At 35.3% G+C, this 26,392-nt stretch overlaps 2 protein-coding genes across 3 annotated transcripts; both read right to left on the bottom strand.

The window, feature by feature from the left end:
• Positions 1–7,094: 7,094 nt before the first annotated feature.
• On the bottom strand, positions 7,095–14,173 carry LOC130048175 (ankyrin-1-like). The gene is made up of 2 exons (XM_056144528.1): positions 13,990–14,173; positions 7,095–11,070 (listed from the first exon to the last, which is right to left on the bottom strand). Exon 2 carries the CDS (start codon positions 11,038–11,040, stop codon positions 8,275–8,277), a length of 2,766 nt encoding a protein of 921 aa, XP_056000503.1. The 5' UTR covers positions 11,041–11,070; positions 13,990–14,173; the 3' UTR covers positions 7,095–8,274.
• Positions 14,174–15,636: 1,463 nt separating this feature from the next.
• On the bottom strand, positions 15,637–26,391 carry LOC125656494 (uncharacterized). Of its 2 annotated transcripts, none has more exons than XM_056144527.1 (2): positions 26,310–26,391; positions 15,637–20,877 (listed from the first exon to the last, which is right to left on the bottom strand). In XM_056144527.1, the coding sequence occupies exon 2, from the start codon at positions 20,847–20,849 to the stop codon at positions 18,066–18,068; it is 2,784 nt and encodes a 927-aa protein (XP_056000502.1). In that variant the 5' UTR covers positions 20,850–20,877; positions 26,310–26,391; the 3' UTR covers positions 15,637–18,065. The 2 variants fall into 2 exon arrangements, with proteins under 2 accessions (XP_056000502.1, XP_056000501.1); XM_056144526.1 differs by lacking the exon at positions 26,310–26,391 and adding an exon at positions 21,210–21,278.
• Between the last annotated feature and the right edge of the window lies 1 nt (position 26,392).

The following is a 26,392-nucleotide window of genomic DNA, read 5'->3' as shown; positions in this document are numbered from 1 at the left end:
CTAATGTATTTTTATTGATCTGATTGATCTGATCAATTACAGGTGCCCCTTATTGATCCTCCTATATGTCATTTATCTGATTAATTACAGGTGCCCCTCCTCCTCCCCCGGTGTACATGCCGGTTCCTCCCATCGGAACAACGACCAGAGCTAGAGTCGGACTCAATCACGTGACACACCTACTTCTGGGACGTCAGATCACGTGTTTTTACTTGTATATTGTCATAAGTTTGCGAACTAAGAACTGCAGTCCACTCTACTTATATTGAAGTTGAGTAAATTGAACTACTGAAGTATCTGTTATATTGAAGTAAAAATAAATTGCAAGTAATTTTCATGTATTTCAAAATCAATTACATGTACATTGAACTTGAATACAATAAACAAATTAGATGAATCTCCTTCCGAATTTCAATATATCAGAAGTACCCAGTACATGCAAAATCATGGACTTTTCTTTCTGGTTTTTCCCTCCTTTTGGGGGGAGGGGGGTAATTATCAAACAACTCTTTTGGTGTCTTTGCCTCCACTCGTACGAGTAGTATTTACTGTTTAGCATTAAAGAACAAGATAGGATAGAGGCCCTGTTACTGCACATTTGATCGCCTTGGCACGTTCGGTCGTCAAATCACAGCGAAATTTGGACTCAAGAATCTCTTATTTGCAAACAAATCACCTTTTTCATCATTCTGGAAAAAAATCACCAAAATAAAAAAAAAGAAAATCATCGAAAATAATTGGGAGCTTGTATCACTCTTTCGATACTTCATAAGAGATGTTTTAACGAGCCATTAAACAAAATTTTAGTGTAATGAACTACCTTCAATTTGTGCTGTAAAAATTCAATTTTACATTTGATATGTGATTTCACCGCGATACCCACAGATAAGATTATTTCAAAATTATGTGAAGAAACTACAAACAATTCTGTATTCTTTTTTTTTTTTTTTATATCATATCCATAAAAATGATCAACAAATAATGCTGCAATATGTTTTTTTTTTCAAAAGGGCATTTTTCAATGAAATATATAATGCAAAGTAAAATTATGACTCACTTACATGTATGGCCAGATACTGTAGCTTAACATGGTGCTCGGTCAGGTTGGAAGAAGAGTATAAAAATAAATTTATTACAAGAGAGAAAACAAATGGGGAAATGGTTTGGAATTTTGATATAAGAAATAATATCTCTGATGAAATAAGCAAGATTCTCGTGCAGAAGACGTCGTACAAATAAGTCGCAAAGTGATAAAAAAAACAACAACAACAAACAAACAAAATTTCAAAGTACATGTCTGGTTCATGCATTAATGTACTTGTTTGTATATTGTTCTACAATGTACGTTCCGTTCAATAATTTCTCACCCGTTCAAATACCTTACAATCCTCGGGTAAAGTGCCACACATTTCTCACCCGTGTAAATATCTTACAATCCTCGGGTGAAATGCCACCCATTTCTCACTCGTGTAGATACCTTATAATCCCTGGGTGAAGTGCCTCACATTTTTGGTCTATGGATGTGCTTATGGCCCCAATCAAAGAGTGCTACCACCCACTCCTCTGTTTTCAAGGTAATACCCGAAAAAAAATTCGAGACTTTAACTTCTAATGCCGTGCGCTTTGCGAAGGAACAGTCACTACCTATATTGAACATCTAAAGTTTGACGCGGCACAGGGATCGAACCCAGGTCATTCAGCCGTGAAGCGTACGTCCAGACCACTAAAACAATCCTACGGACCCTTTGTGGTATTTCGCTTCAGGGTCTTCTTTTACGGTAGTATTTACTGGCATTGACCAACACATAAGACACCCAAAGTAACATGGATTTCTTTGAACTACCTAGGGTCACCAATAATTGATATCACCAAGCAAACACTTAAAAATAAACCAATGTTGTTTCTCAAGCAGAAATGAATAAGGCTGTCCTTGTCATGACGTTAATACTGTTGTTAGTCGCATGTGATGTAATGGTATGGATGAAAGGTGAATATAACAAACAGTGATTAATCTCATAACTCTTATAACAATACAAAATAGAGAGTTGGGCAAACACGGACCCCTGGGTATACCAGAGGTGGGATCAGGTGCCTAGGGGGAGTAAGCATCCCCTGTCGACCAGTTACATTTACCGAGAGCCCTGAACCCTTGAGGTGACCGCCCAGTATTCCGACGGTTCGATAGTACGACGGCCCGATAGTCCGACGGGCCGGTATTCCGACGGGCCGGTATGTCAATAAGTAAGATGGCATGGATAACTTAATGAGTTTGTATACTTTAATCATAAAATCATATTATAATAAATTGAATGTTGCTGGGTTGTTGTTTTTTCCCAGTCAATACGATGATTTAGTCATCTTCGAAGTACAGTATTCACTTCGTCCTTTGGGCTCGGTGAATATTGTACTACTCAGGCAGCTTAATCACTGTATTGACCTCAAAAACAGCAATATTTGTATAATGTTACATTTTTGATCAATTTGTTAGTCACTGGTATCTGTTAATTATATTGCAAAAAATTGCATAATAGGGGGAAATTTGGTTATAATTCTCATTTTTACTACGAAATCAGAGAAATGGAAAGTTGTTTTAAAACAGCATTCGTCCTATGTTTCAAACATCAGCTTATACCACAGGCATGTGTTTGAGTAACAGGCATTCTGATAAGTTGGGTCTGGTAATATGACAATAGTGGGGAGTATGATGTCCTACAGCGGAAAACCGAAAAACAGGGTCAGTAAAAGTCTTGCAAACATACAAATATTTACAGTATTAGCTGATAATATCTTAATATTTATGCTATAAACATTATAAATTTACTAGGAATGGAATAAACATGTTGTTTCTCGAATGCATTTCCTAAAAATATCTTTGATATAAACTAGTTTAAGCATTTTCTTCGTTACGGACGCCATTTAATGGCATGGCACTGTAATTTACAATCTCAATCGGTTACTTAGTGATATTTTGAGTTTTATTCCAATTTTTTTCGAGGGGATATTTACCAGCATAATATACTTCATATGCAATTTTTTTTAATTGGGGCATATTTCACGCCTTATCGTAACAACTTCTTCTACAATTAAGTCACTTCCTATAAGGTCTTGACTCACCTGGATAACGACACTGGGGCTCTGTTTTTCCTTTGTTTGCTCTGTTTGCTTTTAAGGTTTTTTTTCCCCCTTTTTTTTCCAACAAACATGGTTATTGCAAGTATTATGAAAGTATGAATGAATGTTATTTTTGCCAACTTTTTTTTTAAAATTTTACTTTCTGTACGCGACAGCTCATTGTAACATTCATTTTGTTTTGATTGATTATACAGATTAAATCTTACGACACGGGTGTAGCAGTTTTCATCATCGACCAAAATATCATTTGCCTCATTATCTTGATAATTTCATAGACTACTAAATTCATATTCATACAAAAAGACCTAGTCAGTTAGATCTCAAAATAATGTAAGAATTTTATCATGTCAGTGAGTAAGACACGGAGAGACTTAAAGATAATATTGAAAGGCAATAATTATTTTTAAAAAGTTATGTGTTTTGGCCACATTTCAAAGCAATCCGGTTTATAGCTTGATGATTTTTGTCCGTCCGTGTAAAAATTGCTTGAATTTCTCTGCAATGGTAAGGGTCATTTACTACATATTGTGCCTGTACGTCATCAGTTAGCAGTTTTAATTTCCATAAATACCGGGTTTCTCTGATTTAGTTGCCACTTGAATGATTTTGGTCAGAAATTGATTGTCTGATTTATAATCAGACCGTGTCGATGTTGGCGGTTTCTGATAATTTCCATAAAATAATGTCTGACATGAATAAATTTTAATTATTAATTAACATTTTTGGTGATGGTCAACATGTCGGACTATTGAACCGTCAGACTATTGGACCGTCATACTATCTAACCGTCTGAATACCGGCCCGTCTAACTGTCGGGCCGTCGGACTATCGGACCGTCAGAATACTGGGCTTGAACCAAATCTTGATAAGGCAAACCGAGTTATCCGTAGTCACAATCAGTGTGTCAAGAACGGCCTAACGACATGAAACGCGACAGACAGCATTTGACCAATTGATAGGTTGTATTTGCAAACTAGATTGTTATAACGACCAAAGAAGTAACGAAATGTTGACATTAAACAAGACTGTTGTAACTCCTGCACCATCAACTTGTTTGTCGATAGTCTTCCTCGATTTAAAAACTGATCATATGCAGAACACGCTGCTGCGTATCAAATCAGTTAAGAGATATAAACACCATGTGCAGGTGATAGTGGAATATTGCTACATAGATATGGGAAGTTGATGATGGAGAAGCTGAGATCATCCCGTTTATCATAAAGTTGAGTTGTTAGTTTGTCGTTAATATCCCGTTTATCATAACGTTGAGTTGTCAGTTTGCCGTTAATATGTATCTAAGTTTGAAACAGAAGTGGACGACCCTGTGGTGTCCTTTATTTCGAGTTCATGGGGACATATCGAATCGAGGTATGTATGAAAATTATTATTGTTATAGATAAAACGTCGTTGATATATCTTAATGTCGCATTGATGGCCACAGCAAGTTATTTTTTCTTCTCACGTAGAAGTTTTGAATAAAGTCTGCCTCATCAGAATATATCTACATCTCCTCTTTAATTCGATGATAAAATGCACTACAGACTTTTGAAGTATGTTTGCTTATAAGTGCAAAGATCGAATCACTATCAATCTGTTAGGCGTATGAACACTGACGAGGATGTCGCCTGCATCTCGGCCCACAGGAACCGTTGGGTTATTTTTTTTTATAATAATACTGTATAACGGGTTATTTTTGCGTATCACAAATTTTGCGAAAATACCCCAAAACACTGTTCTTTTTTATTTGCATAGTTCTTTGTTTGCGATTCTCTAAGTTACAAATTTATTGACACTTGACAGGTTTCAATTTTGTACAGAAGAAACATTACCATAATACACTTGTTGTCACTCAACAAGTTATAGAGGTGTGTGTACAGAGTTATACCGCCTGACCATCGTTGAAGTTAATTAGTACTGCATCCGACGTGGTGAGTTTCTACTCACTGTTCATGAGTTATTCTTATCTTGTAAAATATGATACGCAATCGGTGTAAATTTTATGCGCATTGAATTGTTTGCGATTCAAAAATGCTCGCAAAGAAAGTGAAAATTGGATTATCGCGAAAAAAACCCACGTTATACGGTAGAAGGGTCTATATCATACCACGTACTAATAAACTTATTATTACCCCTCAAAAGGGTGGTGGTGGTGTGGTATAGACCTCTACTATCATTATTACAGACAAAATTACCAGTTCCTGTGCTCGACCACATGTGTTCATAATGAAAACAAATCGTTGTTTTTTATTCCCATCTCACACAACACAACTGCAGATCATTCGATGTCAGATAAGTTGATCTTACCTCTAATGTGGTTGATATCACCAAACAAACACAAGAAATTAATCCAAGTGCAGGATTTGTCAACAATTTTTCTTTCAGTGATTGTACTTTCAATTTCTCGAAGTGACAACATGGCCGACTAGTACCTATAGTGACTATACATGTGTACATGTACCTACGCTGTTTACAATTGAATATATTTGAAAAGTTTAAACCCAGTTCAGATTGTACACTTTTATTAATAAGTTGATGATTATGATATTTTATTGAAAATCAATTCAGGAATTGGACTATTACTTCACACTTTTGCTTCCAATCGCTGTTCCGTTAATCGCTACGTACCCAAATAATTAGGCGGGAGATTTAAGATATAAATGAAAAAAGGACACATTAAAAAGGTTTCGAAAATGCAAATGTAAGCTATAAATTATTTTTTGAAAGATGTAGTCTTATAACTGCAACGGTGTTCATAACGCGCTAACGCATGTTGTTCAATTTGTATGCACGCACCGTTGCAGTTATGAGACTACATCTTTCAAGAAATAATAAATCATTGCTTTAAACAAAAACAGGTCTGCTAACAAAGGAGCATAATTTGTGCCCATGAGAATTCCAAACGACTGTTAAGTCGATTGGTCTCATCAGACGGAATTGTGTGAAGGTTTCATGTGGAACCATGTGATGAAATGTCATAAGTGTATTATCCCATTTGAAGGCGGTGGTACAAATTGTGGATTTTCCAATACACAGAGGAGTATATCTTTACTTCATTCGAATAGATATATATAGGATATCTATATTTTGATATTTGGTTTATCCAACGAGTTGATATAGTGTATTTATTCGCGAGGCCGAGCGAATAAATACACCATATCAACGAGTTGGCTAAACCAAATATCAAAATACGCAATTATAGATGTTCTATTTATCTCATGCGTCTTCTTTTCACTTAATTTTGAGATGATCCCAAGTCTGGTAGAAACAGCTGATTGAATTTGTTTTGAATCCGTTGCTCAGACGTCGTGCTTAATCTGTTTACCTTACGCGGGAAAAAAATAGTTCGCTTATAATCCATTGATACACAGTACAAAAGGGCATTTTTATAAGAGAAACCATGGATGAAAATTGTTTTAGAAGGAATTATAGTTTATAATTAATAATGATTTGCCATTTTAACAAAGTAATAACTATTGACCGAGTATTTATTTTTTGACGTAGGCCTGACCTTCTGATAAAAGTTTGATGTCGTCGTCATTTTGAAATAAACATGTGCAACGTTACAACTGTCAATGAAAGTAATATTTTAATGCAGCGTTTGTGCATTTGGATTTTATTTACGTAGTTTCTTTGGATCTGAGGGCGAGAGGAAATCCTGAGGCACTTTAAATAGTAAGTAAAGCTGTTGAGATTTGTTACATTCAATATGCTCCAGAAAAAAGAGAATACTTGGTACCGCAGCATGTCGAGGTACTTTCGATTATGCTTGTCCAGTAGGCGGTCGATTCCTTGTTGATGATAACAGTGTGCACATATTTTTGTTTTCTGATCGAAATTTTGATTAGTTATTGACCGAGTTGGCATTTTTATGACCGGTAACTTGCATTGTATGTCGGGGGGGGGGGGGGGGGCAACATCATTTTAATTTTGCTATAAAAGAAATTCCAAATAAATACAGAATAACAAGTTTTACGCTTTATTTCATGCACCAATATAAATAAACACAGAAAATATGCCATACAAGCGGGGACAGTGTCAAAAGTAGTTCGGACCGGAAGTGCTTTATCAAACGGGCGTGTGATAAAGCTAATGCTTTATCTCACTTTCAATATACACCACACGTATGAGATAAAATGATATATATTTCACAGAAAACAAAAAGGGAACACAGAACAGTACTTCTCAATGATAATACCTGTCATACCTTAGCATGTGCTTTCCAAATTTAATAAAATGATGATTATAAAACATTAGAAAGGTGTAGGCATTTAAAATACTTTGGACTACAGTTGTTTTCTAAACGGACTTTCTTGCCTGTAAATTGTTAAAATAGTCTTTTCAGAATTCCTCAAAATAACACATGTATATGTAAACAAAATATCGTAATTTAATTTTAAGCATAGCAGTCACATTTTATATTAGTTCATTCAATGCACATTACATCCTTCGTGTATGTATTATTTGAGTCCATTTAAAATAACAATGGTCCACAGAACTTCATCACAATTACATGTTATCCCTCAGACTATCTTTATAGAGAAGCTTTATTTTTGCACATATGACGAAATGGGAGCCGAATACTAAGGAAATATATCGATGAAATATGGGAATGAAGAGAACACACGAAACTAAATCAGCCAGAAATGATTAGTGTAGTTAACTCTAAAAATGATAAGAAACTGATTCATAATCAACAATAAAAACTCATTTCTATGACAACATGTATAAACATCTGAAGACAAAATTGAAAGATACACGAAGAGTTATTGACCTTTTTCAGGAAAAACAGTGACTTATCTTATGAATCCCATATGATATAAGGAACTATGTAGTTTTGTCACTCATGTTTCAAAATTAGTAAATTAAATTCATTTGGCTGAAACTATATCATAAAAATGTACTTTTTCAAAACTTGAAACTTGAAGCATCCTGACTATATGGCACAAAAATGAAACTCAGAGTTGGCAGAGGGTACATTTCATTTTACGTTGGGTAGTGCGAACATTATACGCTTCTTCTAAACTGGATCCGCATCTTTTATTGCTGGAAATTTTAAACAAAGTGTCAACATCCCTTAAATCATTCAACTTTTCCTTCATCCATGCGCCTTTCGAGCTGTATGATCACCTCACGTTATAAGTTTCATGCAGGAGAAGACAAACAATGTTCGGGAAAATCGTGGTTTAACATTCCCAGGATTGTCTTAATGCTGAACTCTCTTTTTAATCGCAGCAAGAATTCCTTATAGGGTGACATTTGGTCATCTTTTTCAAATTCAAATACATCAGAGTACGGAAGAAAAAACGGACTCAAAAAGCGGTCGTTTGTAAACTTCAAAAGGCTCTCATATATGCGAGCAGCAATTTCCATGCTGTTTACTTCCCCCTCTTTTAAGGATGCCTGCATTTCAAGCCAAAGGTAAAAGGTGCAGTTTTTCAGCATATAGCTTTTTATTGCACGTGAAGGGTTTATTGGTAATTCCCTCGAAAATTTTTCTGAGAGGGATAACATCTTTGTTGGAAGCTTGTCAATATCAATTTGTGGACAAACGTCTTTATTTTTCATTAGTTTAGCAATGATGTAAGCGGACCGAAATGGATCGGGTAAAACTTTCATCAATGCTATTTCTGCAGGGGCTGCTGATACTCTCAACATCCTTTTAGTTTTCTTATTACGATCGTTGTTACATGTCTCAAAGATGTCATCATCAGTTATGATACTGTTTGTATCAAAATCATTTACTCTCGATTGAAGAATAAGAAAGCAACCCGCCTGTCGAACCATTTCATCCATTTCTGGAACTTCGGGTGGATAAATATTTTTTGGCCACCAGCCAAGGGTATATACAACAGGAACCAAGTCAATGCTGATTTTGAGTTGCTTATATACAGAACCAATCCAGTACACTTCAAAGTTGAACACTGGTTTTCCATGAATTACATGCATTTTGTCTTCAAACTTGCAATACATGTTTCCTTCAGTCCACAATGATACTTCGTTTAAAGCTTTATTCAGATATGTATGATACTGTTTAAGAAATGGAATAGAAAGGAAATATCCTTCGCAATCTGAAAATTGTAAATACTCGTTCGGTACAGGATTTTGCTTGAACTTCAGGCATGCATATCCCTCCTTAACACATTCTTTGGTCATCACTACACGTGTTATTTTCCTCAGTTCCCCGATACAGAGGGCAAAATCGAACTCATCCGGGGGTCCAACCTTAGTTCCCTCTTCTGAAGACCCCGTTCGGAACACCGTCATCTGGAATCGCTTATCGTATGACGCCACAAATCTGCACAGATTGTGCACAAGTCTTGATACTTCTTCCGTAATCTGAAAAACTTCTTTTTCATGCTCAGGTTGTCTCTTACCATAAGCATCCATTAAAAAATTCAAATATTCAGAACGATTTTCTGGAAGACCCGTTAAACGCTGTATGCTTTCTTTAGTTCTTATTTCCGAAATCGGAATGCACTCTGGAATGCGTCGATGAATATTTTCCAAATCAAAGCAGTTGGAACGCGAATAAAGAATTTCTTGACTTTCGTTAAGGGCAAGTAATCTGTGGCATTGGAAGCTGCAATGCCTTTGAGCTGTGTGAATAGGTCTGTCGTTTAAATGATCTACAGCAAAGATATTAGCACCATGACACAGCAGAAGTTCTACTTGCTCTTCATAATTGTGACAAGCAGCAAAATGAAGTGGAGTGGATCCAGTTTCATCCACCGCATTTACATCTGCATTTCCTTCAACGATAAGCCTCCTCAGCAATTCAGGTAAGGGTCTATGCTTCATGATGGAGATAAGAGGTGACCTGTTCCAGCGATCTTTTGCATTGAAGTCCGCATTTGATTTCACCAATACTTCAAAAACACTCTCCAAGAAAAGCAAAAAGACAGCTGACTCGCCAAATATATTTCTGAAATTGATGTTAACATTTTCTTTGACTAGAACATTTAGGACATCGTTAAATGCTATTGCAGAGGAAACTCCTGCTAGCCTGTGTAAAGCAGTATTTTTCAGATTATCTGAAACAGAGACATCAACCCCAAATTCAATGAGACGAGTTACCGATTTATCATCAACATTCCCACTATCGACCATATGCTCCCAAGGTGATCTTCCATTGATATTTCTCTCACGAAGCAATGTTTTAACGACATTGTGAGAATTATTCTTTGCTACGAATTCAATAGTTTCCATGACATTTTCGAAAATTTCAGCAGTTGCATATACATGCAAAAAATTCTCGCCTTTTTTGTTTTTATTGAACAAAATAAATGATGAGTATTTTTTCAAGAAAAACTGTAAAAGCGGCGTATTATCAGACCTCCTCGCAATAAGGTGCAGAATAGTGTCTCCTATTTCGGTTTGTGCATTTGTGTCAGCACCTGCATCTATCAGCTTTTCGGCAATATCTAGAAAAACCGTGCTTTGATGAAAATGTTTCTCTGAGTCTTTTTGAAACCGAAAACAGCAATGCAATGGCGTATAACCATTGACATCTGTTACATTAACATCAATACCCGGATGTGCAAGAAGACAACTAACATTGTGAATGGATTCCACGAACACGGCATAGTGAAGCGGTGTTTGACCCCACTTGTTCCGAACGTTAATGTTTGCTCCAGCCGACATCAAAGTTTCCGCCAACTTCACACCCATCTGTGTAATCCATCGGACGGCTAGATGAAGAGGCGAGTCACCTCTAGAATTACAGGTATTGATGATAGACTTGTCATTATGTACCTCTCGTCGACATGCATCAATGCTACCATCCAATATTGCAGCATGAAGACTTGTACAGAATGTAGGAGAAGGTTTTTCAATTTCATCCTCCTCAATGGTGACTTTGTTACATTTTTGATGTAAGGCTACTGTAAATGATATGCTGTGCTTTGCCATCCTTTCAATTATTGTGGGCGAAAATCTGCCCTGAAAATAAACAAGGTGAAGATATTATGAACATCTGATGAACAGTCATGTTCTGTGATACTACAGGTATATAGTTTGACACGCTTGGTCACAGATTCTCTTCGAACTTAGTCTTGTAATATAGATTGATTCCAAACACAAAATTGTGCCTCACTCTGTTTGCTTTGCAACGTGTGGACTTGTTGAGAGATTGGGCTTTGTACTTTTTTTAACGAGTGTATGCCTTTCTACAGTAACGTATAACACCACTAACTGTAGTTTCATTGAGTACATCCTTCACACAGTTGTGTATATATCTTTATGCATATGTATGTATGTATGTATGTAGGTGTGTAGGTATGTATGCATGAATGTATGTATGTATGTATGTAAAACTTATACGGTACCAATTTTGATGCACCAGATGTGCATTTCGACAAATAATGTCTCTTCAGTAATGCTCAAGCCAACATTTTGGAAATTCGAAATAACAATAAACTTGTGAGAGCTAAAATGAAACTAGAGTGCCAAAAAATGGAGCCAAATTCGTACAAGGATGAGAGCTATGCATGAGGGAGATAATCCTTAATTTTGAAATGAATTTCTAAATTTTATCCCAGCAACTAAATATACATCCGTATTTTCATCCTCGGCCCAGGGGTCATACGGTAAAACTTATACGCTACCAATTTTGATGCACAAGATGTGCATTTCGACAAATAATGTCTCTTCAGTAATGTATGTGTGTATATGAATGTATACATGTGTCACGATGTGTGTGTATTTATGTATACATGTCTGTTTGTACGTGTGTATACATGTGTGTATGCGCATATGTGTACCTACATGTATATGTTTATATGTATGTATGGCTGAAAATATGTATGTCTGCCTGTATGTATGGATTGAAGTATGTCTGCCTGTCTGTAGGAATTCTGTTTATGCATATATGTGTCTGTACCTATGTGTGTTTGTGTATCTATTTACATATCTAGTAAAGGAATATGAATATTCTACTTTTGCATCCGAATGTGTAAATCATGTACAACGATGATTTCAGTAGTGCTGTATCTATGGATGAAACGTGAAGATAACGAACAGTGGATATAAAACTTCCAAAACAGTCGATTATCATACCACAATCATACTGTATTATAAAAGTATCACTCAAAATGCAATGACTGATTTCAACTTTGGAATTCCTTTGGGAGGAATTCTCCGTCTCAGTGGTACTTGTTATACGACTGTGCATGGTATCTCTGATTTTTAATAGTTTGAGGCATTGTTAACAGACCGAAGATGGTGGTGTCATTGTTAACTGTAATCACGTTATATATCTAAAGTTGTTATTGTTATACAATACCTAATGACTTAATTCATATTTTTGATAAGTTATATTTATCAAAAACTAGTTACAGTGGTTAAATGTAAAGGTTAAGATAACGATCATTGGTCATTATCTTAACTCTTATAAGGAATGTAAAATTAAGCGTAGGGCATATAGAGAGCCCTGTATATACAAGAGGCGGGATCAGGAGGAGTAAGCATCCCCTGTCGACCTGTATAATCATTTATTACCACATCAACATGAATCAGTGAATTGATATATCAGTCAACAATTTACCTTTACTAGATTAAGGTCAATACATGTTCAGTCTACTCCGGATATATCAAATTAAGATGTTCATATACAACAGATGTTGAACTATATAAACAGTGATAATGAAGATTAATTTTACTTAATACAACAAAATATAATAAAAGGAACATAAATATAAATGGAGTAGACTATAAATTCACAATACCGAGTAATAACGACAATTTGTGATAAAAGTTACGTAACAATAACAGCCATAGATAAACACTTGCAGCTTTCCATGAAGTGTCATAGATATTGACCTTTGATAGACGACATTGGTCGTTTAACAAATATGGCCTATAACATGGCAACATCTACCAGGATATAGAATCGTGTATCTTACTATTTCATCGGAATTCTCACTTATATTGCCAATAAGTTGGCGAGGGAAAAGATGTTAGATATTCATCGACTCTGGTGTGTTGATCGTGATTTGGAATCAAAATGGACATCCTGAACACGCAACAACCTCTATAGATTGAGTTTTAAAATATATTATGGTATGGATCTTTGTAAATACCACAGCCATTTGTCTGTTTAGAAGTTTTTGTGAATCTATGTCCGACTTTATGCATATAAGCTGTTACAATCATCTTTCCAAAACGGGTTTTAATTGTTTTTTTCTGAAACAAAGTATTAGATTTCAGGTTCTGATTGTCAACGACAGTCTATGTTGCAGTGAAACTGGATATTGTGTTCAAGCAAAAAAAAAAATGATAATGGTAATAAAACTTACAGACACCATTATTTTCTACCGCTGTCATAACAACGAAGGTACGTAGAACCTACATGCCGTGACATAGTGTTCCTATCGCCCAGTAAAGTTTGATGAAAATTCTGACCATGCTTACGAAAAAGTTCCAATCCATAGAGAGAATGGTTAATCTTTTGTTAATAATTTGCATTTGTATCGGCGTCATAACGAATCCGTTAAATATAAATTATATGGACATTATTTCCCTTGGATATAAATATACAAATACAGGAAGTGCATGTATTTACATGATTGATACGGAATATATCTACATGTATTTGCATATATTTTGTCTTTAATAAACCTTTACAAATTTATTGTTTTCATTTCTCAATGAAGACGTGCAGATGTTCTTTCAACTTGACATAGAAGCCCATGCTTACTCGTAAAAAAACTGTTTTAAAACTCTTACGTAACCCTGTAGGAATATCAAACTAGGGTAAATCAATTATCTACTTAAATGTACAAGGACAAATTACTATTATTTCATAATGCAATCTTTTAATTCATCATTACAAAAGAGGATTGGAGGAGATATATTGCCTACCTTTATAGTTTCATTCCCAGGTTCTCAGTCGGTCAAGATAATAATGCAGTGATTCACGCATATGAAACTGAAACAGTTGTGACAAAACAGCAAGATAAGCTGTTGAGAGTTACAACATGTGCATGCGCATGTATTGACCTATGATAAGGAATGTCAAGAGCAGTGCATACCCACTTAACATAACTCTGTGAATTAAACGCATTTTCCCTATCAAAAGTTGCACAGCTATATCCTGCTTGGGTTGTGTAATGCACTCTCAGTCCAGGCCTCAAGACCATAAACTGAGAAAAGACTTAAGTCAAGATTTGACTACTGATATCGTGAGATTTATCTCGCACAGATATTAGAAAAAAAACTACTGGTTTATAAACAAATCAATTACCAACAAATACGGATAATTTTATTTGTTTATGAAAATCATTTCAGAAGTTAATAACATTCGAAATTTAAACTTAAATCTATTCTCAGGTTACGTTCCAGAGAAGGTAGAATCATCAATAAGAATACAGTCTAAATGAATATTGACATGTGTAATTCATATTTCTAATACAACGAATGTACGAAAAGTCAGTCACGTGAGTCGATATATCAACTAAAGGCAGTTTTGTGTGACATAAACCAATGTTTACAGTTTGTCCGCGAGATGTTCAGGAGAATATACATGTATATACATGTATTTACATATGTATTGTAGTTTCAGAAAATTAGGTATATCTCCCCACCACGAGTAGGACTTAAACCCTAAGTCAGGAAAAATAGCGAAATGAAGGTCGCAAACATTGCCAAAAAAACAAACAAACAAAAAAACTGCAATGTTTACAACCCTCGTTTCCCACATTCGAAACCAAGGAAAACATTTTATTATTCAAGTAACACAGTTTATCTTCGACATTTTGGTATCATACAGCATTCTTCAATTCTTTACGGAAAAGCAAACTCTGTGGCTGTAACCATTCACGTAATAAACCAAATAGGGATTGCCTGCTGAGCAATATTGTAACATCTGCTCCGAAACAATGCGGAACTATCGGAACAGCAGGTGAATATGACATGCTTCTGGTGACGTAGCTCCTATGAACATCAAACATAGGCAAATTTTATGTTCAAGATAAGTCAAGTGACACAGAGATAAAAATTCCCGATGCGGTTCCCCAGTGGTTAGGGCGTTCTCCACAATAGTCACCCGGAGTCGCATCAAATTATGATTTTAACATAGGTAGTAGCTATTCCTTCGCTAAGCGCTCGGACTTAGAAGTGAAAGTCATTATGCTTTCGGATTTGACCTTAAGAGTAGAGATGACAAGTCAGCACGATGTTTCACGAACGCTTATTGTTACGGCCCTGAGCGCCATGTATACGTCACAAATTGTGGTGCATCACCTAAATCTGACGACGTCTTTACTTGTGTGAAAAATGAACGAGACGTTAAGAAAATAGCCCCTTCCCCAAAAGAGCTGAAATGCGGTTTTCTTTCAAACAAAATTCATGATGTAGTTTGAAATAGGTGTAATTTAATTATGTGTGAAACATTGATGTTCTTTAAACACAAACCAACGTTGCATTTAGATAACGATATCTTAAAATGAAATTCAGAGAAATTCGCGAGCAATTCAGAACTGTTAAGAAATGTATTGCCATATGCAGAATACCATCATTGGTCATTATTGTGATATATAGCATACACATAGCACAGACTGTATAATACGGCATTTACCTCTTCCTTCCTACAAATATATATACATGCATGTTCAAACGATTTAAAATCAATGCAGGTAAATCTTACTTATCACTTAAGATCCTAGTCTCTATGCTAGCTGGGGTGTATAAAGGGAAAATATATCAAGATATCAAGAGAGAGAGAGAGAGAGAGAGAGAGAGAGAGAGAGGGAGGTAATCTTACCTCGAATTGGGACTTTACAAAATATGCAATTGAATGATAGATAAAAAAGTTCTTAATATGCAATAAATAGGGAAATGTGTATATATATACACAGCGAAAACGTGTTGGTCCATGAGGATTCTCCTTGTAAAATCATCATGTATGTCCTGCATACTTTGTGATTTTAACATAAAAGGAAATTGTACAAAATCACAATAATTTTTCGAGGCATATTTATTTACAAAAAAATGATTTAATGAACGTTTCCTGATTGTCACATAGCCAATTCTACTTAAGTTTTCTATCCATGCAAAAGTACGTAAATGTTTTACTTGATGATAGGCAATTTCATTTACGACACAGTTGGGAAGTAACACGCATAGCTACATTATATTTCAATTGGTAAAGTAATTACTTGTCTTAGGGATAAACCCCAGAACATGACATATATTTCAAATTCATTTGGAATATAATTATAAGCCAATTCACCCAAAACCCCATGCCATGTTATGACATTTCATTTGATTTATAAACAAAATGTTCGGAAATCCATTTAGGACTTTCGAATATGACCTTTAGAATAGACATGTCAAGCAAATGAAGGTTTTGGTATGATAAAAAAACCCACCGCTGCCAGGGCCTTAAGCACCAGTCAGAGATCAACATATTTTGTGCTTCATTCAAAGCTCATGACTTTTCTAAATTATGAAACCTGTTCAAATCAGACGTAAAACAATATAGGCGTACAAACAAAATATTCATACATTACATATATACTGCAGGTAAACAAACACAAAACGTGTTGATTGAGGCATTTATACATTACATATATACTACAGGTAAACAACCATACACAAATCATGTTGATTAAGATATTTACACATTACATATATACTACAGGTAAACAAACATACACAAAACATGTTGATTAAGGCATTTATATATTACATATATACTACAGGTAAACAACCATACACAAAACATGTTGATTAAGGCATTTATACATTACATATATACTACAGGTAAACAACCATACACAAAACGCGTTGATTAAGGCATTTATACATTACATATATACTACAGGTAAACAACCATACACAAAACGTGTTGATTGAGGCATTTATACATTACATATATACTACAGGTAAACAACCATACACAAAACGCGTTGATTAAGGCATTTATACATTACATATATACTACAGGTAAACAACCATACACAAAACGCGTTGATTGAGGCATTTATACATTACATATATACTACAGGTAAACAACCATACACAAAACGCGTTGATTAAGGCATTTATACATTACATATATACTACAGGTAAACAACCATACACAAAACGCGTTGATTGAGGCATTTATACATTACATATATACTACAGGTAAACAACCATACACAAAACGCGTTGATTGAGGCATTTATACATTACATATATACTACAGGTAAACAACCATACACAAAACGCGTTGATTGAGGCATTTATACATTACATATATACTACAGGTAAACAACCATACACAAAACGCGTTGATTGAGGCATTTATACATTACATATATACTACAGGTAAACAACCATACACAAAACGCGTTGATTAAGGCATTTATACATTACATATATACTACAGGTAAACAACCATACACAAAACGCGTTGATTGAGGCATTTATACATTACATATATACTACAGGTGAACAACCATACACAAAACGTGTTGATTAAGGCATTTATACATTACATATATACTACAGGTAAACAAACATACACAAAACGCGTTGATTAATATACTACAGGTACTGTTCTGGGTTTTTTCCTTACCTATATGACTAACTAAAGATATGTGGTATGTTTAATATGAGAGATACATTACTGTGCCTTTTCTTTATATAAAATATTTAAAAACATCTGTATAATTTTAAGAATTATATCTTCACCTTTTGATATTGACGATGATTAACATGTATCAAAGATTCGCAGGGTATATCTGTTACAAATAATTCACCTACAGTTTCAGACTGAACTAATCAAACATTCAAAGCAACACAGGTAAAAGAAACACCTTGATAGAGCATTTACATTTAAAATAACTAAAAATAAACATATAATAATTATATTACATTATATATATATGTATTGATTGGCCATAGAATACATATGGGTCAATTATTTCTCTGGCATTTAATTATTTGTCAAATTACATTGGTGAAAATAAGTATTTCTCTTCGAAATCTTGCTTTAGGATACCTAGAATTGTCTTTATACTGAATTCCCTTTTCATGTGGAGCAAAAGTTTCTGGTATGATGACGTCGTTTCATCTTTTTCAAATTCGAAAACGTCAGAGTAAGGAAGAAAGAAGGGATTTAGATAGCGGTCGTTCGTGAATTCCAAAAGGTATTGGTAGAGACGACCAGTAAGGTCTATGCTAGTCAGTTCTTTTTCTTCGGAAGCTGGATACATTTCTAGCCAGAGGTAAAACGTGCAGTTTTTAAGCATGTAGCTTTTAATCACATGAGATGGGTTGATTGGGAGGGGTTTTCTCATATCAAATGCTCTACGATGCATAAGAGCTGTCGAAGAAATTTCGTTGATTTCAATTTTTGGACACACTTCTTGACTTTTCACAATTTTAGCCAGAATATAGGCGGATTTGAATGTGTTTGGTATATTTTTCATTAGTGCTATCTCAGCAGGAGCGGCTGACACGCGAAGCATTCTTCTCTTGTTCTCGTTGTTTCTATTGTTGCATGTCTCGTAAATGTCATCCCATACAATGAGATTATTTGTATTGAAATCATTCACCTTTGTCTGTAGAACAAGAAAGCAACCCGCATTCTGAACCTCTTCGTGCATTTCTGGGACTGTGGGAAATTTAACATTTTTGGGCCACCATCCAGGTGTGTACACGACAGGAACCAAATCAATGCTAATTTTGAGTTGCTTGTATACTGCTCCTATCCAATAAACTGCAAAATTGAAAACTGGCTTTCCATTTATGACATCCATTTTATCTTCGTAATTGAAATAAATATTTCCAGCAGTCCATGTGGCTGTTTCGTTCAAAGCTCTCTTCAAATATGTATAATACAATTTGAGAAAAGGAAACGCAAGAAAATATTCTTCAGAATCTGCAAATGGTAAATAATCCTCGGGAATAGGGTTTTGTGAAAATTTGAGGCATGCAAACCCCCTTTCGACGCATTCTTCTGTCATAACTACATGCGTGATATCCCTCAAATCATTAATACATAGGGCAAAATCAAATTCATCCGGAGGACCGACCTTCGTTCCTTCCTCGGAAGATCCAGTTCGAAAAACAGACATGTTAAATCGTCTATCATATGATGCCACGGATTTACATAAAGAGTTTACAAGTTGTACAACTTCTTGAGAAACTTGAGAAACTTCCATAGCACTTTCTGGTGTTCTTTTATGATAAGTGTTCATTAAAAATTCAAATAGTTCAGAGCGGTCTTCTGGAAGACCCATTGCATTTGCTATACTTTCTTTCGATTTGATAACTGAACTACATATGTATTTTGGCATGTCGAGAAGAATGTCCTCGAAAGGTTTGTTGCGTGAATAAAGAAGTTCCTGATTCACCTTGTGTAACAAGAGTTTGTGACATCGATAACTAGTGTGTCGTTTTACAGTATCAATAGGTGTGTCATTCAAACTGTCTACAGCTGAAACATTGGCTCCGTGATGTAAAAGTAGCTTCACTTGTTCTTCGAAATTGTGATAACAAGCCAAATGAAGTGGTGTGGATCCATGTTCATCTGCAGCATTAACATCGGCCTTCCCTTCAATGATAAGTCTACTGAGCAGTTCCGGTTTGGGTCTGTGTTTGATTAAAGACATCAGGGGAGTCCTCCCCCACCTGTCTCTGGCACTGAAGTTTATATTGGTATCTACAAACGTTTGATAAACGTCTTCGAGGAAGAAGACAAAGGCAGCTGACTCCCCGTAAACATTCCTCGAATTAACTTTAGTATTCCCATACGTTAGTATTTCCAACACATCAGTTAAAACAGAAACACATGACACCCCTGCTAATCTGTGTAATGGTGTGTTTCTCATCCTGTCTGCTGACATCAAATCAATTCCAAATTCTGAAAATCTTAGCACAGTATCCCTATCAATATTTGCTGTATCTATCATGTACGACCAAGGCGCTCTTCCAAATATATCTTCGTCGTTAAGCAATCTCTTCACAGTGTCCCTGCAGTAATTCGCTGCAATAAATTCAACGATTTCGATGACGTTTTCGAATACTTCACTCACAACATACACATGTAGAAAATTTTCACCTATTGTGTTTTTCAAAAACAAATTGAACCCCAAGTGCATTTCCAAGATGAATCTTAAAAGTGGTGTATTATCATCCCGTCTTGCAATGAAATGGAGAATACTGCTTCCATATTTTGTTACTTTGTTAATATTTGCACCTCCATGTATCAACATTTTGACAATATCAAGACATTCGTCACCTTCTTCCAGAGAATACCGCTCGCTGTCTTCAATATTTTCCATGTCTAACTTAAATCTAAAACAACAGTGAAGGGGAGTATACCCATTCACATCTGCTAAATTTACATCAATACCTGTCCGACTTAGAAGACATCGAACATTGCGAGAGGACCCAGAGTAAACAGCGTGATGAAGAGGGGTTTGACCCCATTTGTTCTTTCTGTTTATGTCAGCACCTGAGGAAACCAAAGTGCTGATCAACTTTTCACCTATTTGATCTACCCAACGCACAGCTAAATGAAGGGCTGAATCACCTCTTAAGTCCCCAGCATTAATATTTTCACAGTTCTTTGCCTCCGTAATACACGCATCAACATCGCCTTTTAATACAGCGTGATGCAGTACTGAATGGAATTCTGGAGAAGATTGCTCAATATCACTATCTGCTAAGTAATCCTTTGTAGACAACTGGTGCATGTATGATATAGATACAAATTTGGATGTTGCCATAATGTGTGAAAGTCAGTTGATGAATGTTCTGCAATGACAATCATATAATGTAATAGATATGCGGCATGCCTAATAATATATCTATTGTTTGAAACAAGAACACCTAACAACAGAAATCCTGATACAACATGTTAAAGAAATGTATGGTTACTAACTTTTTCATATGTAAACACGGAGAACAATTAACGAGTGAAAATCATAAATAAAGGAGATCATGTACATGCGCAGTTAACAGAGGTGTCCATTTTACCCCATTTTTTCCAATTACTTTTCAAAAGAAAATGTAGAACAATTATCGATAAAGCACTGGTCGAATAATCAATATGAATTAAAGGCTATTAATGTTTATATTTCACCTACTTGTTTCGGTTTTGAGAATGTAAACACAGTCGAATGTCGAACCCGATAGGAATAAAGCGAGTAAAAGAGAGAAACCTGTGGCGGATCTATGTATATATATATATTTTTTTTTTTTTAACAAAGCCACAGTTATACCCGTCGTTAATGTTCTTTTCTACATGACCAGAAAATAGTTTCTGAGTGTGAGGAGTGAGGATATACAGTTGGAATGTTGTCCATCGATCGGAATGTACAATTGTATGATGCTAATAATAGATCTACATTCCAAATCATTGTTGTATTTAACATGACTGAGAACAAAAATCTGTTCCAAGGTATGTTGGTACAAATAATAATAACACTAAAAACTAGAATAACACTAGGCTGCTACAGATTTTATAGCCATGTACCATTGTTGAAATAAGAATAAATTACAGTTTGACAACCTGAATGATGTAGGTGTCCAATCTTAACAAGAACTCTAGCCGGTTTGTTCTTCGTTAAAGTTATTGAAAACAAATGTAAATGTAATTCAATGATTTCAATAAACAGCTTAAGTAGTTACTTAAAACAACTTCGTTTTTACTATGCATGTGCGATTTGAAATCCCAATCCAAAATTCCAACCACGTTCACATACTACTACATGTAAAAACCATTATTGAATACTAAAAATTATGTCTGTACCCGTGCCCCATTCTCCTTATCGTTTGTTTACGGAAATACAAAACTTTTAATGAAACATGCAAAAAGTTCATGTTCAATACGATATTTTAAAAAACAGATATATAATTTTTTTAAATTCTGAAATGTATTACAGTATCAATATCCATTAAATACCTGGCGCGTTGCGTATTTCTTTGTTTGTTTATTACATTGTATGTTCTGTATAGGTTAATGTCCGAGTACCTCCCCATTCCTTTAAAGAAATGGAGCCGGGACTCTAAAAGGAATGGAGAGGAACGAGGACATTGACCGTCTTAAAACCCATCCCCAGTTGAAATCTAACTATAATTGTAACTCATATGATTAGGAAATTCTTTCAATGAATTATGAAAATACTATCAAATATCAGAATTATATATTTACTAGTATAGAGTTTTATCATATAAAACACGTATTGTTTGATTTTTCCAAAGTTGTCATCGTCCTCTGCGCCTTAGCGGATAGAGTTTCTGCCTTTCATGTGAAAGGTATTGGTTTCGACTCTCATCTGTGCATTAAGGTTTTGATATGAAAATATATTATTCTGTACATGTTGTTAAAACAGTCACAGAGGTCAGGAGGGTTAAGGGGGGCGTGTCCATTAAAAAAATCTAATTTAACTCAACAGAACATCACTAAGTACTTGTCTGTCAAAACTCTCCATTCCTGAAATACAGTGGACCGCTATTACAATAGAATGACATTACAGCTGGATTTTAAGAGTAAAGAATTCTTGTTTTTTGTGTGGTTTATTGTTGTTTATTTTAAGATCTTGTTGTGACAATGCAATGCGATTCAATTTACCGTAATCGACGTGTCGACTGCGCATTAAGCAAATAATTCTATTGCACATATCCCTCAGCCATTTAAAAAAATGTGAGGTGGTCATTTAAGTATTTCGTTATTTTCATTTCTACATATAATGCTTTACCAGTCATTTATTTTTCCTGTATAGGATTCGAACAGCTACCTAATTCATTTTACAGGACAGACGAGATTTTCCATAACGACTTCAATACTGCAAAAGATCTATATATAAAAATCCGACATTTTTATAATTTCTATCGGGGATATTTCATGGAATAAACTTGCTTGGTAAATCAGAAAATATTGATATTACAGTGAAAATTTCAAAACTCTATATATCATTAAAATCATGCAGAAATGCGTCTATTATCATGTTTTAAAAACATTTAGTCACGATTAGAGAGATACGAGGGATATGTAATTTCTTTAATGTATAGCATTGCATAAATTCCCAATTTATCTTGTTAAAGTCTTAGAAAACTGCAATTGTCCAAATGTATGATTATTATCCTCATTAGAATTTTATGAAAGGTAAAAACCTCCCTTGAGTGTAGGGCTGCAGTTCATCATGGGGTATATTTGATACTACGATGCCTATATCACTGTGCGCATCTGTTGTTATAACTTGTATCTCTTTGAGACTAAAGAACAGTTACATGTAGGAATCGTCTAACGTTGCTATGCTCGCGTTTGTGAGTCGAGCAAATTCGGGTTATTAAATAAGTTTTCCTCACATGTAATGGCGACATTTTCTACGAGTTATGTTGCATATAGTGAAGTGTGTTTTCGTATCGGTTTCTTCATTTTAAAATTTGAACCATTGTCGGGTATGCTCTTTTTATTGACGGATTCAGAATTTTTTACAAGGGGGCATAATAGGTCAGGGTTCTGGGGACCGACTTAAAGGCCGGGAGTAACCTAGAAAATTTTACACCCCTACAGCAATTAAGCATATATGGCAAGAGGGCAGGGCTTAGCATTGTTATCAGAATAAGCAGCAATCTGATGCTTGACTCTACACGTGCTCTGTAGCAGACGATATTTTGAACAGGGAGACTGGTATGATTTATCAAAATAAACTAAAGTTTTCCCGCATTTTCCTACCACTCTGCTCGATCTGTGAGGCACTGAAAGGCTATGTTTTTACTTTAACAAAACTTCACCCTAGGAACTACAAAATGAATTCATCATTGTTTTATCCATATCTTTTAAAACATGTAGTTTTCTTTTATAATATACACAAATATTGGTATATATGATATACTAATACTTATAATTTTCCTCTTGGTACCTTTCAATTATGAGAAGAATTTGGGGGGAAATTGTAGCTGTGCAATGGAGGACATGTGCATTGAAGGGTTATTAAGAAACATTTTGTCCATTATGATATTTGGAGACCTACTATCTGTGATTGTCTCTTTTGGCATTGTAATGTTCACATGTAAGAGTCCAGATTGAGAGTAATTTTAGAGTGATGGTTGATCAATTGGACATTTGTCATCATTGGTGAGAGACAATTAATGGGAGTTACACAACTGGCCTAGGAGATCGTTGCTTAATCAGACAAACATCATGCTTGACATTATTCGAGAAAAGGTACCAGCAATCCTGCAAAACTCTGAAACAGTGATCAGACTGAACAGTCCTAATGAGTTATTTTCATAAAGTTAACCAATTTTTTTAATGGAATGTGATTATATATAATTAAAAAATAAAATTTGGATTTACCAATGATATATGAGTAAGTACTTTTTTTCCACGTTATACAGTGATTTGATTACATGTTGCCTTTGGTGCAATCCCTCTTATCTAGAACTAGACAAGCCTGCTCCTGCAATATGTGAGTCAACATCCGGTGTAAACAATAACAAAAGATAATCACACCCACAAACTGCCAATCTCTAGTTTGAAATACAAATTTAGCCCTGCTTCAGATTTTTGAGGCCAAAATTAAAACTTCATGAGAATTTATATCTAAAATAGATATGGCCAATATATGCACAGTTATGAGGGGAACAAGCATACCTATTTTAAAATTTCAGTACAACAGCTTAATCTTTATTTTTGCAAAATAAGTGCTGCAATCTGAATGTGACCAGAAAATTCATATATTCCACCATTTTCACCGATTGGCTGCTTTTATACCCAATTGCCGGCCTTTAAGGTCCCCATTCAGTCCATGGCAAAGTCTTGGTGGAGGTGGGGTGGCGGCGTTTTGAGGCGGTTTAAGATTACTTTTAATAGTTATTCTAGCTATACTTTATAAATTATATAAGTAATAGATAACAGGGAATTATTGATTTGTTCACGAAAAAAAAAGGGGGGGGGGAGGGGGGGGGGGGCTTCTAAATCGGTCACTGCTTTCTGACTGTCTAATTAGTTTTTGCATTTAAGATCAAACGGGGATTTTTTCTCAAAGCTCCAAACTGTGGATAAAATGTTAGAAAAATATTGATTACATGTATCGGCCTAGATGCCAGAACGTTTGCCCCGCATGCGGAAGGTCAGGGTTTGAATCCCGGCCGCGACATACCTAAGTCGTTAAAACAGGTAGTGTCAGCTCCATCGCCAAACGCTCGGCATAAGGTGTGAATGTCACGGGTCATCGGAGACGACCTTAAAAACGGATGCCCCGTGTCACAGTAGGGGTGGCACGCTAAAGGACCTTCACTGCTCAATGGCCGTAAGCGCCGATCATAGGCCCATTGAAGCTCTTCACCGGTTTTGGTGACGTCTCCATATTAGTGAAAAATTCTCGAGAGGGACGTTGAGCAAAATACGATCAATCATACAATCATCTAATTATTCATATGGGATAGACAAATTCCAATATTCTCTAAATAGTCCAAGACTGCGAATCTTGTAACCGTGGCGGAATTTCCCAATCGTACACTCGTACTGATGAGGGATTATATTGTAAATAGCTCATCTTTTGGAGTAAATGTTACATTTAAGGATTCCATGTTACTCTGAAACACTGACAGCTAGTCAGTATACTTTTACCGGAATTCAGGCTGCCATTCGCCTGTGGTTCCGCGTGAGAGGGAAACGTATATAATGTGTGTAAATAATTATATATAGCCGATTACTTCACATCATTTGTTTTCCAATCCCTAAAAACGCGGTTACCCAGGGCGGCCCTATATTAGAATTGTTTATCCAAGAAAGTGTTTGTTAATCAGTGTACTTACTCCAAATAGAAGCCATACAATATCTTAACTAATTTTTTAAAAAGTCATGTGGATCATGTTTTATTTATTTATTTATTTGATTTCACTAAACATCTCGGCATACAATCACATAAGACACAAAATGAGAACAAGAAATGCATAATCAGACTATTAAAATTATTTAAAAGTAAATATCACTAAGGTGCTGCATATAATTAGTGTACTGAAGTACTGAGCCACAGGTACATATGTAACCTAGGATTATAAACTGTAATTTTTGTTTGTACTCTACTTCTACAACACGCGTTTAAATATTCACACAGTTCCCTAGCTTGAATACTTTTGGGTTACGCAGATGTTTGTAAACAACGATTTTCTTTAAATTCAAACTGATTATTCAGGAGAGTCACTTCAATCAAATTTTAGCAATAACACCTTACCTTATTTATTTAACCATGCCAAAATTGGAAGGTTGCGAACAGTATACTCTGCAGTTGTCCTGTTTTAATTCGGTTATCTATTT

The sequence above is a fragment of the Ostrea edulis genome, chromosome 7 (genome assembly GCF_947568905.1).
Source record: "Ostrea edulis chromosome 7, xbOstEdul1.1, whole genome shotgun sequence".
Classification (NCBI taxonomy): domain Eukaryota; kingdom Metazoa; phylum Mollusca; class Bivalvia; order Ostreida; family Ostreidae; genus Ostrea; species Ostrea edulis.
Note: the sequence above shows the minus strand (reverse complement) of the source record. Positions and strands in the feature narration are given on the sequence as shown.

What these genes read in the sequence shown, in the direction of transcription:
- LOC130048175 (XM_056144528.1), bottom strand. Translation starts at nt 11,040, where the DNA reads ATGGCAAAGCACAGCATATCATTTACAGTAGCCTTACATCAAAAATGT.
- LOC125656494 (XM_056144527.1), bottom strand. Translation starts at nt 20,849, where the DNA reads ATGGCAACATCCAAATTTGTATCTATATCATACATGCACCAGTTGTCT.